General features: G+C 37.1%; 1 protein-coding gene across 1 annotated transcript in view; it reads right to left on the bottom strand.

The window, feature by feature from the left end:
* LOC139152494 (hemicentin-1-like) overlaps nucleotides 1–21,773 on the bottom strand; it is a 30,729-nt gene that overhangs the window by 3,139 nt on the left and 5,817 nt on the right. Inside the window, exons 2-11 of the mRNA XM_070725651.1 lie at nucleotides 17,403–17,632; nucleotides 16,759–16,881; nucleotides 13,522–13,693; nucleotides 11,550–11,774; nucleotides 10,278–10,535; nucleotides 6,364–6,508; nucleotides 5,520–5,641; nucleotides 4,199–4,474; nucleotides 1,881–2,150; nucleotides 654–833 (exon numbers count right to left, since the gene is read on the bottom strand). Of these exons, the coding sequence (XP_070581752.1) occupies nucleotides 654–833; nucleotides 1,881–2,150; nucleotides 4,199–4,474; nucleotides 5,520–5,641; nucleotides 6,364–6,508; nucleotides 10,278–10,535; nucleotides 11,550–11,774; nucleotides 13,522–13,693; nucleotides 16,759–16,881; nucleotides 17,403–17,632 (2,001 nt within the window). The remainder of the gene's footprint in view (nucleotides 1–653; nucleotides 834–1,880; nucleotides 2,151–4,198; nucleotides 4,475–5,519; nucleotides 5,642–6,363; nucleotides 6,509–10,277; nucleotides 10,536–11,549; nucleotides 11,775–13,521; nucleotides 13,694–16,758; nucleotides 16,882–17,402; nucleotides 17,633–21,773) is intronic.

Here is a 21,773-nt window from a genome sequence, read left to right on the forward strand (position 1 = left end):
ATGGGGCCCTCAACTAGCATAGAAGCTTAATTCGGAGACAGAGAGCTTTTAGATACTTGGAAAATAGGTATTAGAACTAATTAAACGATAAAATACATGGAGATAATTGAATAAACATTTGAAACATTGCTTTTCAAAGTGCTGTATTAAAGCATTTGGCTTGCGCTAATTCAAATCAGCATTGTCACTATTTGTCAACTGTGTCATTGCCACTGCTACAGCCAAGTATGTGTGCTATGCGCCAAAATTCTATTTGAGAACAATCACTCAATATTTGATTGTGCTTTCACCACTTTTTGATGCTAATAATATGCAGGAAACATTCACTGCCATAAACACTCAATTTGAGTACAATTTGCTCTATATAGCTATTGCCTGATGACTCTAGCTATATGTCGTGCAATGTATCAAAATCCCATGTATATTTGCCTGAGTCGGTGGTTATACTGACTAACACATTGAAAACAATCAAAGAGAATCTGAGAATTACAGATTGATGAATTCAGCTGTAAATCATAGCTTAAAAAATTCACTGAGGGTAGCAATGGGGGTATTGTTATACAAGAAAGTTGAAACTTATTGCTAAAGTCACTAAATTGCACCTGGTATAGATATAATTGTTCAAGGATATTGGAATCACAAATATGACTTACTTCTGATGAACAGACTGCCATCTTCTGAGACCTTGACTCGACTGTTAGTTTCAAGGGAGCCATTTACCTTGTACCAGGTAGTCTTGGGTTCTGGGAATCCGTACGATACACAGGGCATAGTCACGTTCATACTGATGTCCACCCTTGTATCCAGTGGTGCTTGTAAGATGGATGGTTCATCTGGAAAAATGAATGGAAGAGAAATGCAAGATTCAGGACATAGATGTAGAGTTGGGAGTTGTCACTGTGTCATTTGTTTCATGTTAGTGAACAGGAACGTTAACTTCCCCTATATAAGCCAGATTATCCTAAATCTATGCAAATGTAAAAAAGTCATGCTACTCAGCCGTGCCGTGTTCAGTCCCAGAATCCAATGATTTTGCCATGGTTCAGGCGTTCATTAATTGTCATTGAATCCTGCATATGATGTCTGTAAATATAGTTACTGAACTTTTGCCAAAAATACACTGAAAAAATGTTCAGTTTTTTGTTGGAGAACGCTTATGTTTCAAAATGTGTTCCCTGTGCGACCATTTGACCCCTCTTTGCGCATGTCACGAAAGTGCCCATCATGATTGCATTCAAATTTATCATACGGTCAAAGCTATGCAGAAACTCCCGCCCAGTGTATTCAATTGGCAGCATCATGATTAACCCCACTACTGTGCGTCCACGGTCCTGTAAGTTCCCGTTTAACAGGAAGAAGTTTTAATAACACAACTCATTTACCGTACATCATGTGCCGCAAAGGATTCAATGGTAACTTGTTGATGACATAGTTAGTGGGCCACACGGTCACCTTTTGAACAAACTAAACCAGAACTATTTTCAACTGAATGGCAACTTTGGAATTTAAAAATGAGCAAAGTATGACAATTTTTATTGAAAGAGAGCCACTGTGTAAGGTCATCCGCCATGATTGACATCAGAAATCTGATGTTCACAAAATTTTGCCTGAAAAATTGATAAATGGCATAACAGTGATTCAAATATATTCATGTGCCATTCAGTGACAGGTGTTTGTCTTTCATTTAAATCAAGCATATCATTGTGATTCGCAAAGCAAACCAAACATTTTGGTGTAAAAATTATTATTAAAGTATTTAAGATTTTTATGGACCCCTATCATATGGGTGTGATGGTGAAAAAAGAACAAGATATAATCGTGAAATATTTATTCTGGAACTTACGAGTCCATATGGCATCTCAAAACTCATAATTACTTACCGCCAACAGATAGGGCGACTGCACCGTTATCTGTACCAGCATCATTCCTGGCAATACAAGTGTATTCACCAGCATCACTGTCTTGGACATCAGCAATTGTTAGATCTCCATCTGGTCCGACATTTGTGCGGTCTGTGTCCTGAACAACGAAGCCATTCTTGTACCATGTGATCACAGGTGGAGGAATACCCACTGTGGGACAGTGTAATGTGGCTGTTGTTCTTTGTTTCACCAGCACATAGCGTTCAGTGATAACAACTCTTGGACCCTCTGTGGATCAAGAGTTCAAAGTAGTGGAGAGAAAATAAATTTATGTAAATTCAAATCTGGCTTAGGTAAAATCAACACGTTTCATAAATTCTTTACATCTATTGAAGATATAGCCAGTGACTTTCCGTCCTGACATGATTTTGTAGAACAAGATCAATAATACCTTGTTCCCATTTGATCAAAACCTGAACTAAATTTTGTATATCAAATTTTATATCAGCCATCAGAGAATTAATGTCAGAGAAGGTAACAAATCAGAAAATTGACCTCATATATTTATTTATTTATTTATTTATTTATTTGCTGCATCCCTTTTAGATCAGGGGCTCACTAAATAAAACATTAGGAGCTGCAAAACACTGATGAAAAATAAATTTCAAGTACAGAGAGAAGAAGAAAGAAAAAACCAAAAAAAAAACACAGCAACAATAATAATAAAAACTAGAATGCTAACAGCTAGTTCAAAAAATTCCTTCTGTTGTCTACAGCTTCGACTAAGAATTGTTTAAAAATAATATCAATTTTGTAGCTTAATTCAGGGTTGTAGTTTTCAGTTGAGTCTCCTAAATACAAACAAATCAACCCTTTTCTTTCGATGAAATCTTTATATAAATTCATTTCTTTGTCATTCAAGAGAATTTCTTGTGTCTTAGCCATTAATTTATTTCTTTCAGTTGAGAAGTGTTGACATTTAAACAAGAAGTGATCTAATGTCTCATCTTCTTTACCACAACATGGACAGGTATAATCATCCTCTCCATTTTCCCATCGTCTCGTTTCATATTTTAACCCCAGAGTACATGACCTTGCTTGGAACTTTAATTGGGCACCTTTAAATTCATTCATAGTTTTCAAATATGATTCCACATTTAAATTTATTTTTAAATTTTTGGTAATGAGCTAAGGTGGATTTTTTGGTTGTGATGTCTCTCCATGTCTTTTCATCATCATCTAAAATGATTTCTTTAATGTCTTTGTCTGTGAGGTTGTGGATAGTTGTGATATTTAAATTAGTTTGTATATCGCTGACAGATTTTGGCAAATCAAACAACCTGATTACTGAGTTCTACATTAAGCATTAACAAACTCATCAAAATCATGTACATTTATGGCATTTACTTGTGCTTGAAAAAAATATGTCATTGTCTGACAAGTGTCCTGGTTTGAGTGATATTAGCAAGTTGAACAGTCCACTTGACCACTTGACCAAGTTCATGGCAGGCTGTCTCTCTTCTTGTGGTATTTTGACAAAATCCATACATTCAGATTTACACATTTCTGGAAAACACTGGTGAGCAATTTCAATGTCAGCATACTTCCTCTAATCAGAAGGTCATGTATACTGTACAATTGTTCGTATTCAGTGATTTAGAATATAAAGGAGATGACTGAGAGAAAAGCCGTCTGAAATAGTGTGAAAATCTTCCTCAATGAGACCACTTCAGACGAGTTCTTGTTTTCAGTTGCTGAAAGCTACAGTGATAGTAGCTGTAACTTTTGACAATTTTTCAGTGTTTTTGTTTGTGTATTTATTTCAGTTCCTCGTTTAATAAATTCTAAGTTATTGTTCCTCAAGCTTGAAATGGTTTATGCTTTATAAAACTCCAGAGCTACTTCTTGATTTTTATTGATGCTGCAGTGTGCATCGAACAATTGCCAAGAGTTGCAATGGTCCATATAAATTGTTTTTCCATCAGCCACTTAAAGCCAGTTTTTTTTTTCGAGCAACTCCACCTGGCATCTTTTTTTTTCCCCAAATCTTCCAAGCCCCCCCCCCCCCCAGGATATCAAATGGTCCACCCCTTAATTGTTTTCCCATCAGTAAATGTGAAAACCATTTAGTTTTGGTTTGCTACTGTCTGACAGTATACTTGTCATGATGCCTACGGAAGTCTTTTTTGTGTGTTCATGGTGTTACCTGATAAAGAATGTCTGATAATGTAATTATGATGTTGTTATAGTAGCGGTGATGCTATTTTTCACTGTTATTATTACAGTTAAAATATGCCATCTAAACAGACACAGTTCTGTCAGTCGTCTGAACATACCTTGAATCAGGAGAAATATATCCCTATGTGTAGCGCCTCCTTCATTGGTTGCTGTACATCTGTACTTGCCACCATCGCCCTGTGTTGCATCCCTGACTTCAATTGAACCATTGGACAGCAGGGTCACCCTGGGATGTCTGGAGAGGGCCACAAAGCTGCGTGGCTTGGTCCAAGTCATGTTGAATTGCACTGAACTGAATACAATACAAGTCAGGATTGCTTTTCCACCAGGCAATACACTTACATTTTGAGGCGCCATTATCTCAGGTGGTGGTTCTGCCATGCAAAGAAAACAAACAAGAGAGAATTCACATTTCTTCTGCAGATTCATCAGCAAGTTCTTTTGCAGGCATGCAGTCATTGTATTGCCTGCAGGGGTTTTTGCCTACATACTTACCACTGATGCAATCTATGTTTATAAAAACAGTTCTTGAAATCTTCAAGCAAAAATTGCGGACGTGTTTCCATATCAACCACATCTATAGACGTGCCACAGATACTAGTATGTTATGTTTGAGAAAGAGTGCTGTCATGAATTCTAGTAAATCAGTTGGCTTGGAGGGTACACTGCTTTAGAGATTATAAATAATTTCCATAAATTTCTTAATAGATTCAAACATTTCAGAAATGTAGCAAACACTGGCTTATTACACTCCAGGATGGGACTAACTTTTGTACCGGTACATGTCATTGAACTCTCAACTGGCTGAAAAGATAAGGTTTACAAGTTAATCTAGGGTCACCCCTGATTGGCAGAACAATTCCTGCTGTTATTAGCAATCTGGATTTTCCTCTTTAGATGCACTGGGACGTTTCAATCCAGGGGTCATGGTTCTGTCATTTTCATGATAATCTGACAGATAAGCTGAATGCTATTTTTTGTCATCAGCCAGGATAATTGTTTACCTCACACATGCTAGGAATGTTGCAATGGATCTCAGTCAAAGATTTGTTTGGCACATTATTGGCCCTTTCAAAATTTTTATTCACAGAGTGCAAATTCTCAGTTCAGATTTGACAATTTTGGTCGATGCTTTTCTGTATGCCAATCGTCTTGAAATCAATAAATCATTGGTGCATTATTGACTAGAACTTGGCAAGTAATGTAAATATGTCAGGTCATGTTCTTGATCACGTGGGAGGCAACACACTGATGTCAAATGATGTTTAATAATCGATAAGGGATGATTAATGTTACAAGTCCACTCAGGGCTGCTGCTTCACTCTATTTACATCACCTGACACCCATGTTGTCATCGATAATGCAAAAATGTCCAACTCAACTGAACTCACACAGAGATAACTGATAATGTATACATACCAGTAACATCAAGGAATGTAGTTGCCCTTCCCTCACCGGCAGAGTTGGCTGCTGTACATGTATAGTGACCTTCAGAATATTCATTTGTATCATTGATGTTATAAGTCACAGCTTGAGTATCTCTGAAAATTAAATGATGTCTTAAATCAGTTTCCAAACACAGGATAATAAAATAGGACTCAATTGCAAAATGATAGAAACACTCCCTCGAAGAAGATGCGTAATATAGAACCATAGAGGACTATACAACAGCTCTCTTGAAATTCTATATCATCTTCTATAGTATTCCTGCATGGATTTCAGAGCACACCATTTATTGAGATCTTTTGCAGTACTTGCAACCACTGAATCACAATAGATGAGTTGCAAAGAGAAGTAATCGCAAAACACAGAAACATTAAACCAGCCTTGGTAATCTCAATAATTACAGCTATATCTTACTACACCGAAAGGGGTGGGAGGGTGGAGGGGCAAACCTGATCCATTCTTTTTGAGGGAAAAATAACGTGTCCCTCTCTATAACATCCTGGCATTCCTTCTTTGAAGTCTATCTTTCATAGAGCATGTAAATACGTACATCACTCAATAATCACTTTTCATCAAAAGACATGGGCTTTTGCAAACAGAGAATTATGGGATTAGAAGAGTTTTGTACAATGCAAACTAGAAGAAGATCCCTTTTTACCCATCAACAAAAAGTTTTACTACTTCACAACAGAGGTCTTTCAACAATGTTTACCTGTTCACCCCAATTCCCTGTAAAGAGGTCAACACTCACCATTGAAAACTGTGACTTTGGGTCAAACCACTGTGGTGAATGGGTAAAGCTGGTTGTGATACTTACTCAAAGTGGAGTAGAGGAGCAATGTCCTGACCATTTTTTGTCCACTGTACAGTGAATGGCACTAAACTGTCCACATGGCATGTGATTGTTGCCACTTCACCATAATAACCAGATGTATGGTCAGCCATCTTTACATCTGGTCTCGCTGAAATAAAAAACAAAAACAATGTCTAACATGCATAGCATTGGATTACTGAAACACATGGTTGCCATGACTAAAAGTCATGATGGAGAATGTGAAAGACTAAACCTTTATATGTTTCTAGTAAAGTTTTTGTGATAGGCCACAGTCACTTGATCGCTCTCTCTCTCTCTCTCTCTCTCTCTCTCTCTCTCTCATATATTTATCTACATTATATTTTTATCAAGGTGAAAATCAATGTTGTTAATAAGCACTGGGGATGTCATAATTAAAAGAATAACTGCCAACAAATAAAATTCAAAGCTACATTCTGAAAAATGTTGATTCTACTGATGCACACACAAGCCAATTATCTACATATTTTGGATGGGTGCATGCATATAATTCCATTCCTTGATAATTTATAAGATATTTTGATATATGATAACTTTCCATTAATGCTTACTACTGTATTCAATTATCTGATTACAAATAAATTACGTTGTAAAGAAAAACATTGAGTTATCTAAGGGACCTTTCAGTTTTTACGGCCGGGGGGGGGGGGGGGGGCAAAATCCAGGGGGGTCATCGTAATTTTGGAATCCGCAAAGGGGGGGGGGGGGGGTCATCGCTTTTTCGCTGGTAGGAAAGGGGGGGGGGGGGGGGTCACCACATTTTCAAAAACATAATACCAACAATAAAGTTCACTTTATGCCATGGCCATGATTGACCCTCTTTACCAGCGGGCCGCCTTCGGTGGCCCACTACAGTAAATATACATTATGTATTACCCATGACCCTCTTAACGGGCAGACGCCTTTGGCGGCCAACTCCAATTAGGTTTACTTCATGCGATGGCCATGATCAACCCTCTTTGTGAACACACCACCGCTAAGTTGAGGAAAGACAGGAGGGTTTATTGCAAAAAGGAGAATGTAAACGCCAACAAAGTATAGAATAAAGCACAAGATGAAACGGCAAATATAAAGCAGTAAAGGGCATAGAACTAGTGCCCTCGCAGATCTCAAACTAAATACTATCAAAACTTACAATACAAAACAGTCAAAATAGAAGTAGAAAACTATACTACAATAAAATATGAGCAAAATATATGGGAGAGGGCCCCTTCAGTCAAGCAACCGAGCAACGGTCATTGGTGACCTTGGGGTCAAGGTCTGAATGACCTTGATGATGAATCCATCCTGAGAGGCCGCAATGTGGGAAAGGAGTGGAATTCCCGAGAAATGGGGGTCAGGATGGAATCCAAAGCCCGGACACTTGAAAGAAAGGGAAAAGAGAGGAGGAGACAGGGGATGGTGGTGGGATAGGCTGAGCTGGTATGGCATGGACCCAGCGGCTGAATGAATGAATGAATGAATGGGAGCGATGAGACAAAGGCTTGATTATGTAGTGTCGTGTGCAAACGTGGCTGATTGGCTGGGAAGGAGGATTGATAACAGTCATGGGTAGAAGAGCCGATTGGCTAAGGGGATGACAGTGAAGATGTAAGGAAGGCAGATAGCTAGGTGTAATCACAAAACACATCTGTGATAAAACACAGATTCCACTTTACCGGCGGGCCGCCTGTGGCAGCCCACTACAATAAATTGACTTTATGTAATACCCCACGGAAAGCTTAATGGCCGCACGCCTTCAGCAGCCCTGTCCAGTAAAGTTTACTTTATGCAATAGCCATGATCGACCCTCTTTACCGGCGGGCCACCTTTGGTGGCCCACTAGAATAAAGTTGACTTTACGTAATGGCCCATGACCCCTTAACCAGAGGGCTGCCTTTGGCGAACCACTCAAATAAAGTTTACTTTATACAATGTCCATGGACATAAGTTGTCTGGAAATGAAGTTAAAATTGTCTTACAGTCGTCCTAATTAACAGACGTTTCAATGGATGTGGCTGAGAAGTTTGTGCACTGGCATCTCTGCTACACGAATAAAGTGTGCCGCGTACCAGAGTTCAAGTCCAAACCATGCGGGGTAAATTTGACATATGGGTTTTGGTTATTTTTCAGCGGGGGGGGGGGGGGGGGGGGGTCATTAAATTTTTCATCTGACAAAGGGGGAGGGTCATCTTTTTTTCACGAAAAATGCAGGGGGGGGGGGTCTATATTTTTTTCCAACACCGGCGACAAGATTTTGCCGCCCCCCCCCCCCCCCCCCCCCCCGGGCCGTAAAAACTGAACGGTTCCTAATATACATTAAACAAGCGACCTAGCGGCCGATATAGCTCCGCTGTGTTTATGTAGAGAATAACTATTTTTGACACATGTTGATGAAGAAGGTGGAAATCTTTTATAGCTCAATGCAGTGGCCAGAAAAAAGTGGCTAAAATAGCTGCAAAATACACAATTGAAGATTTCATCATACTTTGCATATATCACATCGGATCATCCCTAAGAACATGTCAACCAAAGCTAATATCTGATGAGACGTTTTTTGAGAATAAATTTTTCTGACCAAAAATGGCAACAATTGCCCCAAAATAAAAATTGCAGATTTCATCATAATTTCAAAAGATCAAATTTAGTTCATCTATAGAAACCTGTATACCAAATTTCAAAGCTGTTGGACCAGTACTTTTTGAGAAACACATTTTTTAACCAAAAATGGAAAAAATTGACCCAAAAATTCAAAATTGCAGATTTCAGCATAATTTCAATAAATATCATTAAGGTGATCTGTAGGAACCTGTATACCAAATTGCAAAGCTATCAGATGAGTAGTTTTGGAAATACACATTTTTTGACCAAAAGTGGCAAAAATTGCCCCAAAAATACAAAATTGCAGATTTCAGCATAATTTCAATAAATATAATTTTGTTCATCTGTAGGAACCTGTATACCAAGTTTCAAAGCTATCAGATGAGAACTTTTGGAAATACACATTTTTTGACCAAAAATGGCAAAAATTGCCCCAAAAATACAAAATTACAGATTTCATCAGAAATTCAATATATATTACTAAGTTCATCAATAGAAACCTGCATACCACATTTCAAAACTGTCAGATCAGTACTTTTAGAGAAATACATTTTTTGACCAAAAATGGCAAAAATTGCCTTAAAAATGCAAATTTGCATATTTCTGCACAATTTGAACAAATCTGAAATAGATCATCCCTAGAGACATATGTACCAAATATCAAAGCTATCTGACTGGTACTTTTGAAGAAGAAGATTTTTAAAGATTTTTTAACCAAAAATGACAAAAATTGCCTTAAAAATACAAATATGCAAATTTCACCACGATTTGAACAAATCTGACTGAAGTCACCCTAAGTAAACTGCATTAAGTAAGCATCAATTATTTCAAAGCAATCGGACGAGGGGTTTCAGAGAAGAAGATTTTTCTACCAAAAACACCAAAAAATGCCCCAAAAATACAAATATGCAAATTTCACCACGATTCGAACAAACTTAAGTAAGGTCACCCAAGTGAGCTGCATATAAAATTTCAAAGCAATTGGACTTGCGGTTTAGAGGAGAAGGCAATTGTTGACGGACGACGACGACGGAGGACGAACGACGGAAAATCAACCTATTTGAAAAGCTCCGCGTCGCTGACAGCGGAGCTAAAAATAGTATTTCTAATGTACAATAGGAAATGTGAATGATCGTTTTGCACTCTCAAATATGAAGAATTTGTACAAAAATTATTGGTGACAGATGACACCAATAACAGAGTTTTGGGGTACACTTAGTAGTAGCAAATACCGGTATGTGCTGATTTGATGCCATAACTCACGAATTGTTTGGTTATAAAATCATGTGAAGACTTACTTGGAACCTCTGGGCTGACAGCAGCTGAAGTCATTCTCAGGAATGTGAAATTCTGCTTATCATATCCAGTGACTTGAACAAAGAAAAACTCATTGGGTGGCAAGAACTTTGGCACAATGTATATGGATGGGTTGGATAGATTGACTTGCAAGGAAAATTCCCGAATGATTTGTCCCTTTAAGTCAACAAGCTCCACTTTGGTGAATTCTCCAGGTAAATCCAAGCCTGTGGCATTGAGTATCAGGTGTGTGGGGATACCTGTCAACAAATAGGACCAGTTTCAGTGATTGAATGCGGTAAATGACGTGAGAGATCCCTTTGTACTCTTAATTAGTAAAAGCATAGGGCCAATGTCCCTGTAGCTACTACAGACTTGAAGACGTAAATAGTATAATATTAGATAATATACTCAGACTAGAAATGATAGCCAGGAGAGAACTGTCTTGTAGATCTATAATTTCCTAGCCATCAGCCTCTAACATAAAATAATACAATCATACATGTGGATGTAAAAACAACTATATAAGGGGCTGATTTCGCCATGTGTAGTAATTAAGGGAATGAAAACAATTGATGTAATAAGTGTGACTGTTTTTTTAAATAAGGGAATAATGAAATGATGAACATGGCACATTTGACGCAAATTTCAGAACATGCTGTTGATATTTTTTTGTAAGTCTAGCGCCCTCCTGTGGCCATTGTGAATTTGAAGTCAAAGCGAGTCCACTGGGGAAAACTCTCCAGCCCCTGCCAAGTGGCCTACAACCAGCCCCTGCCCAGGGTTTTTTCCCAGTGGCCTCGCTTTGACTTCAAATTCACAGTGGCCACAGGAGGGCGCTAGACTTATGAAAGGGTCAATTGGAGTTCTACAGCGGTGGCGACTGGAAACTGGACACCCAATTTGCAAATTACCCAGCTGTATTGCTGGCCATATAGTGAATTCACTTGGTAATTAGCGAGCGACTTCGGTAACTTGTCATCAATATCGTTTTTCATTTCAGACAGCTGCAGTCACTTTGTGCAAGCAGGGGGTATGTTACCACAAAGCTTATCTGGGTTTGAATAATTCAGTATAGGGGTGGCTGCTTGTTGCTTCTGCCGCCAAAGCCAATTTGGCATTCACTGACTAAGAAGGGTTTTTTTCAAATCAAAAATTTTTACAAATTACAAGTAGTGGCTGGGATATATCAAAATTTCAGGATATTCACTACTTGCCTCAAAGTATTTAGAAATCTCGGAGGAACAGTTTATCATGCATTGGGATATACTTACCTACAATTGGTCTATGTCGTGTCAGGGAGTTAGTATCTACCCTTTCCCTGGAATATCCTGGTGCAAAGTCCAACCAACTCAAGCCAGTTACTCTAACTGTGTGCGTTGAATCACTTTCCACTGTTAAACTCCAAAGTCCTGGTGTCGGATTCTTCAAGTACACTATATAACCATTGTTTATTGCCAACAATTCCATCAGTCCATTTTCTTTTGTTACAATGTTATCTGCAAGAGAGTATATGTATAGGTATCAAGTAACATTACTACTTGATATTTACACCTTGTTTACAGCATCATAGTTCTGACAACAAATTTTCAAAAAATGTCAAAATTTCTGTTCTTATATTGCAATTTTAGCATTATTGGTTTTCTAATATCTCATCAGTGATTTAAGAGCAATAGGTATAATAGACAAAGTTCATACTTCAGACAAAAGCAGGATTTGAAATTCGTGCATATCAACCACTCACCAGGACTGGTAACTTCAAAAAGTTGCCTGTCCTGCCAAAAACATACCAGTCCTGATATTAAACCTTGCAATTAAATGTAATCAATCAAACACAACAAGGAGTTACACAAACTAATATGCTAGTACCTTGTCTGAGAACAAATAAAGATTGGATGGAATCATCTTTCTCTTCAAAAACAAACATCAACTGTACAGTGCATACGTACTGTACTTTGTATTCAAATGCACAATGATCACAAATTATAGTATCAGTTTCCATGGATAATATGATACAATTTATATTTAATTATACATGCCCTGTGCATTTGCAACCCCGCAGGCAATAAGCCCAAGAAAGTACTATAAAATAGCAGTGAGAATATGCCACATCTTGCAAATTCTACATACGCAATCCCGTTTTCCATGACTAACACGACAATTGAGCAATCCAACAAAAAACTTCAGTAGTGTGCTTGTGAGAGTTCACTTTCAATTTTAGCTTGTTCTACATCTGATATTGCTACAAGAAACTGTTGGGCACTTTTAGTCATTATGATATGTATATAACCAATATCCATGCCTTTCTATTTATCAAGTATGCACTGCCATTTTAAGTCGCTGATTGGTCTCGATAGATTTGACAGCTCATATGTTGCCTTGTTCATCTACTGCAGTGTCCTTTGCACTGTTGAGTCAACCCGGGCAGAGCTACATTTTATGCATCGAGGTACTGCTTGGCATATTTATGCCCCTCTGAAGTTTCATGTGTTTTCAGAGCTTCGTGTCTGAAACTTATTTTACAATGCACCATTCTCATATTTTTTGTACTTGTCAGGTTGGGTTTTATTTGGCAGTGAGTATGCATGTACCATGCACAAACAATTGTTCTCTTACGTTCAGTAGCATCATACTCCCTGTTTGCCCGTAAGGTTTCCTCTGGAGTTCTTTATTTAGCAGGGAGTTGGCAGGCCAAGAGAATTGCGCAGCATTATTCCTCAAAACTAACCACCATTCCACCATACTTACATCATCAGTGAAACTCATGCAACATGTACTTTGATTTAATAGTTGATTTTCAAGGTTATTCGTCATTCTGTCCAATCAGCTTGTTTCCTTTTTATTTGCAATGAATGAACTGAGGATTGCCTTAAAGATATCATAAGCAGCGCTGAGACTACAGGACAGTCAGTGCCATGACTACAATCACATAAAATGCATGGCCACACTAAAGTCAATCTGTCCTGCTCACTGGTACTTGTTTATTTTACCGGTGGAAAAAAACAGTCTCAGACTGCCAGACAGGCCTTCAAGATACTGTTTTGATTACTTTAATGCAGTGAAGTAACTTGGCTGTGAACAAGAAAAGTTACCCTAAAATTCTTTGTTTTCAATTGAATGTGAAACATATATTTTACATGTCATGTGAGTTAAAAGATACTTTAAAAATACTTTAAAAGCTTTATTCAGAACTCTAAATTTTATTCATTTTTGTATACACAAAGCCTGTACACTATAGTTACTTACCCATTGGATCACGCAATGTGATAGAGGGGTTGTCACCACTGACAGACACTATGATCTCTATCAGTGCTGGATCCACTGGAAGCAAGTGTGTCTTTGAACCACTTGATTCATCATTCAAGTTAACAAGATAGACTTTTCTAGTTTGGATGGACAGACGCACAAAATTCAACACCTACAAAGACAAGGACATTCAAAACCGTAGAAAAAATTTATTAATTCAGTCTTACTATCAACATGTATTTTACAACTAAACAAGCGACCTAGCAGCCGATATAGCTCCGCTATGTTTATGTAGAGAATAACTATTTTTGACACATGTTGATGAAGAAGGTGGAAATCTTTGATAGCTCAATGCAGTGGCCAGAAAAAAGTGGCTAAAATAGCTGCAAAAATACACAATAGAAGATTTCATTGTACTTTGAATATATCACATCGGATCATCCCTAAGAACATGTCAATCAAAGCTATCTGATGAGTAGTTTTTTGGAGAATAAAATTTTTGACCAAAAATGGCAACAATTGCCCCAAAAAATAAAATTTGCAGATTTCATCATAATTTCAAAAGATCAAATTTAGTTCATCTATAGAAACCTGTATACAAAATTTCAAAGCTGTTGAACAGTACTTTTTGAGAAACACATTTTTTAACCAAAAATGGAAAAAATTGCCCCAAAAATTCAAAATTGCAGATTTCATCATAATTTCAATAAATATGATTTAGTTCATCTATAGAAACCTGTATACCAAATTTCAAAGCTATCAGATGAGTAGTTTGGAAATACACATTTTTTGACCAAAAATGTCAAAAAATTGCCCCAAAACTACAAAATTACAGATTTCATCAGAAATTCAATATATTACTTAGCTCATCTGTAGAAACCTGTATACCAAATTGCAAAGCTATCAGATGAGTAGTTTTGGAAATACACGTTTTTGACCAAAAATGGCAAAAATTGCCCCAAAACTACAAAATTACAGATTTCATCAGAAATTCAATATATATTACTTAGTTCATCTATAGAAACCTGTATACCAAATTTCAAAACTATCAGACCAGTACTTTTTGAGAAATACATTTTTTGACCAAAAATGGCAAAAATTGCCTTAAAAATGCAAATTTGCATATTTCTGCAATTTGAACAAATCTGAAAAAGATCATCCCTAGGGACATATGTACCAAATATCAAAGCCATCTGACAGGTAGTTTTGAAGAAGATTTTTAAAGATTTTTTTTTTACCAAAAATGACAAAAATTGCCTTAAAAATACAAATATGCAAATTTCACCACAATTTGAACAAATCTGTCTGAAGTCACCCTAAGTAAACTGCATATCAAATTTCAAAGCAATCAGACCACAATTTGAACAAACGTAAGTGAGGTCACCCCAAGTAAGCTGCACATAAAATTTCAAAGCAATTGGACTTGCGGTTTTAGAGGAGAAGGCTATTGTTGACGGACGACGACGGACGACGACGACGATGGACAACGACGGAAAATCAACCTATTTGATAAGCTCCGCGACGCTGACAGCGGAGCTAAAAACCAAACAGGAAATATTTCGTCTGGATATTGAGAGGATTCACAGACAAGAACACTTTAAGACATGAATAATTTTGGAATTGCGTACATCAGAATTTTACTATTACACAGATGGTCTCTTTCCTCAGTTTACTTGTAACTGCATAGCATGACCAAGCAGTGGTAAATTACTGGCAAAATGCTATACTGGAAACTGCCAGTGGTATTCAAGACAGGAAAATCACTATCAAAATCAGATGGTTGATATCCACAGAAGAGTATGATGACTTTAGTGGCACCAGTACTGTTTGTCAAATAACCAGTCTTTATCACCGGTATCTCCGGTCAATGCCTCTTTAACATTACCTTGTAGGTTTTCAGACTACTGTTCTAAGTAATAAATTTGATACTGCTTAAACTCTTCACAGTATTATTACAGTACTGAAAGATTCAAAATCTGTTCCAAGTTTCACAGTTTTCCCAGTTTTCTGGACATAGCCCACTAATTAGGAAATTTCATGAAAGATGCAAAATTAATTTGGATGACACTGATAAATGTATTCATTCAAATGTTAAAGCAATGTGAGCTCAACAACTGTACCAAGTTTCATGAAATTTGATTAACCATTTCTTGACATATCAGCCTAATTGCGAAAATTCATTAAATATGCAAATCAGCAGATAATTGACATGATACTACTACATATAAATGCACACCACCAAAAGATCAACATCTGTGCCAAGTTTAATCAAATTTGATGCAACATTTCTAGACATATCATACTAATTTTGAAAGTTCATCAAATATGCAAATTAACAATGATACTGCTGAATGTCTTCACACAGTATTACAGTACTGAGAGATCAACATCTGTACCATGTTTCATCATTGACGCAGTGGTTCTGGAGATAGCCTACTAATATTAAAGGAAAGTTCATTAAATATGTGAAGTAGCAATTATTTTGCATGACACTGCTAAATGTCTTTGTACTCTATTATGAGACAGTGTGCTAAGGATCTGTACCAAGTTTCATCAAATTTGCTGCAGTATTTCTGGATATATCAGCCTAATTACAAAAATTCATCAATATGCAAATTAGCAATTAACTGATACAATACTGACATACCTCATTGTGTGCTATCAGAGATCTGTGCAACAAACATCTTTACAGTTTAATGGAATTTAGTGCAGTTACTCTACGAATAGGGCTCTTTTTCAAACAGTCATTATCAATGACATAAGTCCCTGTTTTGTTAATAAAATGGCTGTCACATGGCTATTTTGGATTGGATCACAAAACAAATCAATATGCATGTGTATGACAAAAGGAGTAACTCTTGTACCAAGTTTGAATGAAATTGCTCCAGGTACCTCTGAGATATATGCGTGAACAAACGGACTCATGCACAGACACGACCAAACCTATAAGTCTCCCCGGATGGTATCTGTGGCAAAAAAGATTGGTTCAATAACCGAGCTTAGTCATTTGTCTTTACCTGATTAACATGAACATCATACATCATTTCTGCCACTCTGACAAAATAATTATTTCCAAAGATAGATTATTTTGAAACAAGAAATAAAGAGAGAAAACAGTATTGTGAGTTGCAGCACTGACTAGGAGAAAGTTCTTCTTGTCTGTAGTTGCGGTACTCAGCCTTGTCATGATACAATGTATATACACACACGACAGCTCAGAAATCAAAACTACGTCACCTCATCTACGTCAGATTTGTTCAACATGAACAACTGTCCTGAGCTGGTAGCTGCAATCTGTTTATAAACCTTGAAACCTGTATGTGAGCGGTTTCCACAATCGCCAGTCATAACAAACACAACCTATAAAATAAATAAACAATATTCTGTGAACATATTTTATTCATCTATCCATCCATATTTACAAATTAATGGTGAACAACATTATGTTTAATAGACACCTCAGTTTGAGAAATAAATTCAGTTCTTTTGTTTATTACAATTATTCCATCTAATCAGAATACAAAAATGCTCTTTTACAAACCAGTATTGACTTTCTAGATAAACAGGATCACACTTGTGAATGAAACTTTTGAAAATGAATTTTCTCACTGAACAGGCAGCTTGGCAGCGGTGACAAGTCTTAAATCTGTCATTTTTCCAGTAAGTTTAGAATGTCTTATTGAACCAGAGGTTTGTGAGAAGTAGGTATACATACCAAAAAGTGGCGAACAACGACTGACAGACTGTGTCAATCAGTCAACTGTTTCATATACTCAGTATCATTGACACTGGGACTAAAGTAACTTGATAGAGACTAAAATAAAGAAGTTCTGCCATCAACAAACATTTAAAATAATATCATTTGCAGAGTTCACACTCACCTGGCTCTGTTTTTCCTGAATCAACTCAAGCACATTTTTTGTGACATTGTAATCTTTAGATCTGGCATCAGTGAAGACAAAAATGTGGGAACCAGGTAAACTTATCTGCAACGCCTTTTCTATGGCACCCACACTCATCTCAGGACAGTCACCCCCTCCGTGTACATAGAGATCTCTCAGTTGAGATCTAAACTCTTCAGGATCAGTTGTAACCGTGATAGGACCAATTTCTGGAAAATAATGCCAATTATAAAACCAATGAAATGAAGAATCATCATTGATAATCTTAAACATTGTCATCATTATCATCATCATTATCACTGTCATTGTCTTTGTCATCTTCATTATTATCAGCAGCATCATTGTCCTCACAATCATTATTATGATTGAAAAAATAGGTTAACGATTTACCACAGTCTAACTGACAGACAGAAGTGGATTCAGAACAACTGTTAGAATTCCTCATTACTGTTGTGGAGCTAAAATTAAGTTGTTCATCAGTCAAATTCTACTTTCCGTGTTTTGGAACTGGTTTTTGGTTTTTTGCCTCATGCACATTGTGCTGTATATCTTTTATGGTCTTTTATGCGATCTTTCCGTAACAGAAATCTCTGTGATCTTCTGGTTCACTCCGACATTAGTACGTCCATTACACACAAACCTGGTTTCTTTAAATGCGGCTCAAAAAGGGCATGCAATGTTTGCAAATTTTCATCGGATATCACCCATTTCACTAGTACAGCCAATAATACCACCCATGAAATCAGAAATAATATGAGCTGTCAAAGTAAAAACATCATTTATCTCATCACCTGCAAACGTTGCGCAAAACACTATGTGGGTGAAACTAAAGCTTCACTTAGACTACGTTTCAACAATCATCTCTCAACTAATCGCCACAATAAAGACACCCCTGTAGCCACCCATTTCAACTCTGATCAGCATGACATCAACGACATTACAATTTCCGCTATAGTGCAAATAATATCAGTCAGATGATAAGCTGCATAAACAAATCGAATCACTATGGATCCAGAAACTCAATACTCTTTCACCTGTTGGCTTAAACATCCGCCCAATATTCAAATAAGTTCCCACAGCGCCCTCTCAGTCCATTTCCCGGAGGTATTAATAGCCATTCACCTGCATATCCGCACGCCAGATTCCAACCTTGGGCGTCGGACTGCAAGGTGGGTACACCATTTCCAATCGATCGACTTTCTCAGACGATTCCACAGTTTAAAGTTTCGTAAAGCAATGTTTTCTTAATGTACAACATTTATTTATAAGCATGATCTTTGTATTTTCCGTTATACAGTACACCTGAAGAAGCTCCAGTTTTGGAGCGAAACGTTGTGTCACAAGTTATTAAAATACGTTCGGACCAAACAACTGGGTGTGGTAGTGTGTATCAATCAAGTTTTATATATATATATATATATATATATATATATATATATATATATATATATATATATATATATATATATATATATATATATATATATATATATATATATATATATATATATATATATATATATATATATATATATATATATATATTGTTATGTAGGTCATTTCCCCCACACTCATCATGACCTGAGTTCAATTAGTCTAGAACATTCTCAAGGTCACTGCCCTTAATGACCTCACAACCTTGAATTCAATTAGTCATGTTTGGAATGTTCTGGAAAGTTGATTAGTTGTGTAAGAGAGATAATTTTAGAACAGTAATTAGCATGTCAATAAAAGTTCTAGATTGTTCTTATATGCTTATGTAAACACATGAGTATAAATACTGGGACAGCAGGCTTGCAGTCAGACTTTTGGGATCGTGTCTCTTGTGTGTTACTAAACTCCAGCAGTAGTCATTCTCAAGACTTTTCAAGACCTTCACTGCCAACGCTGGATTTATACTGTGGACTTTGTGCAGCTTCAAGCCTGCAAGGACTGTTCATTCATCCAACTGACTGTTACAACTCTGAGACTGGAGCTTTGCCGTCCCAGCTGAGATAAGTAGTCTGTACACTTTTAAAGCTTGTACTCTATCCCTGACTTAGCAATTAGTTTTATTTTCGTAATAAATTTTGTTTAAACGTTAACTGCTGAGTTCACCCTTTTGTTCGTTTTCTCTGCACGTAACAAATTGGGGGCTTGTCCGGGATACGAATATTTTGAGCCGTTTGACAACATTTTTCCTGCTTTTTAAAACTACTGTATACGTGAACTCAGCGAAATTTAATCATGGCGGAATTTAAACCAGAGGAAATGGATGACCTTGATCAGGACACATTTGATTCCTCAGAAAAGACGACCTCATAACACTGGCCAATTTCCTTAAGGTAGAAGTTAAACGATCTATGCGCAAGCGAGAAATACAGTTCAAGATTGCAAAACATTTAGTTAAATCAGGCCATTTTGAGGAGTCTGCCTTAAAAGATTATGAGCCCGAGTCTACCTCTGAACTCAGAAAATTAGAATTAGAAATGCAGACAAATTTGGAGATCAAGAAACTAGAATTACAAATGAGAGAGAAAGAATTACAAATGGAAGAAAGACAGAGAGAGAAAGATAGGCAGGAAAGATTAGAAATGGAAGAAAGACAGAAAGAGAGGGAATTGGAAATGAAAGAAAAAGAATTGCAAATGGAAGAAAGACAAAGGGAGAAAGAAAGAGAGGAAAAAGAAAAGGAAAGAGAATTAGCAGAACACCGACTGCAGTTAGAAATGAGACGTTTAGAGCTTAGAAAGTCAGGAAATTCTTCCCTTCAGACAATTTTGACATCACTAAGCATTTCAGGTTAGTTCCCCCTTTCCAAGAAAAGGATGTTGATAAATATTTCCTTCATTTTGAGAAAATTGCTCAGAGTTTGAATTGGCCTAAGGAGTCCTGGTCTATGCTTTTGCAGAGTGCTTTGGTGGGTAAAGCCAGAGAAATTTACATTCAGTTGTCAGTAGAGCAGGCTTCAAATTATGATTCTGTGAAGGAATTAATTCTCAAGGGCTATGAGTTGGTGCCTGAAGCTTACCGTCAGAAATTTAGGGATTGTGAGAAGGTGAAGGATCAAACTTATGTTGAATTTGCTAGAACAAAAGAACAACTGTTTGATCGTTGGTGTTCTTCGAAAGGTCAGTCAGAATTATGACAAATTACGACAGCTTGTTTTGATTGAGGAATTTAAAAGGTGCATCCGGAGTGACATCAAGACATTTATCAATGAACAAAAGGCAGATACATTGGAGGTTGCTGCACGTTTGGCCGATGATTATTCATTGACCCACAAATCTTCCTTTCTCAGCAAACCATCCCAGTCCTTTTCATACAGAAACAATGCAGGTAAATTTAACTCCTCCTTTTCATCCAAGAATTTCTCAAAGGAGAGTAGAAAATCAAATGACAACAGTTCACAAAATTCAAGTAACACTCCCACATCATCAGATCCCAAGTCTCAATCTCCTTCTGACAAACAGTTCGGTACACTTTCTTGTAATTATTGTAAGAAAGACGGCCATTTAATGTCAGATTGTTTCAAATTGAAAAGAAAACGTGAAGGTCAAAGTGGTCAAAGTGGATCTAAGCCCACCGGCTTTATTTCTTCATCAACTCAATTAGAGTCTAATAATGTGTGCAACACATTTTCTGAGGTTAAACCCCTCTTATCCCAATTAATGAGGTCAAGGTCAATTCTTCTCAAGATAGCATTATGGGTATTTTCGAACCATTTATTCATGATGGTTTTATATCACTTTCTAGTGATTTCTCTTCCGCTACCCCTGTCAAAATTTTAAGAGATACCGGGGCTTTCCAGTCTCTTTTGTTGGCAGATACCCTGTCGTTTTCTGAAAAGTCATTTTCAGGTTCTAAAGTTCTTATTAAGGGGTAGATTGTAATGACTACATTCCTGTTCCTCTCCATAATGTCTATTTGTCTTCGGACTTTGTTTCTGGACCTGTGGCTTTAGGTATTAGGCCTTTTTTGCCTTTTGAAGGGATTCACCTTCTTCTTGGAAACGACCTTGCTGGGGACAAGGTCATTACTAATCCACTTGTGACTGATAATCCTACTTTAGATCAGGATCCAGAGCCAATTGAACAAGAGATACCCGATTTATTTCTTCGTGTGCTATTACTCGAGCCATGTCAAGAAAAAACTTCCGAGAATCAAAATACTCTCAAAAATAATGTCACAGATGTTGACTTAAATGACACCTTTCTCAGTCAGGTGTTTGACACGGATCATTCCGTTATCCCTCGTGGATTTGAAACTTCCAGTAAAACTTCTGCTGACCAAAGTCAGACATTTTCTCGATCAAATCTCATTGCAGAACAAACAAAAGACCCAGATATTTTGTCTTTGTTTGACAGGGTA

The sequence above is a fragment of the Ptychodera flava genome, chromosome 16 (assembly GCF_041260155.1).
Source record: "Ptychodera flava strain L36383 chromosome 16, AS_Pfla_20210202, whole genome shotgun sequence".
NCBI classification, from domain to species: Eukaryota; Metazoa; Hemichordata; class Enteropneusta; family Ptychoderidae; genus Ptychodera; species Ptychodera flava.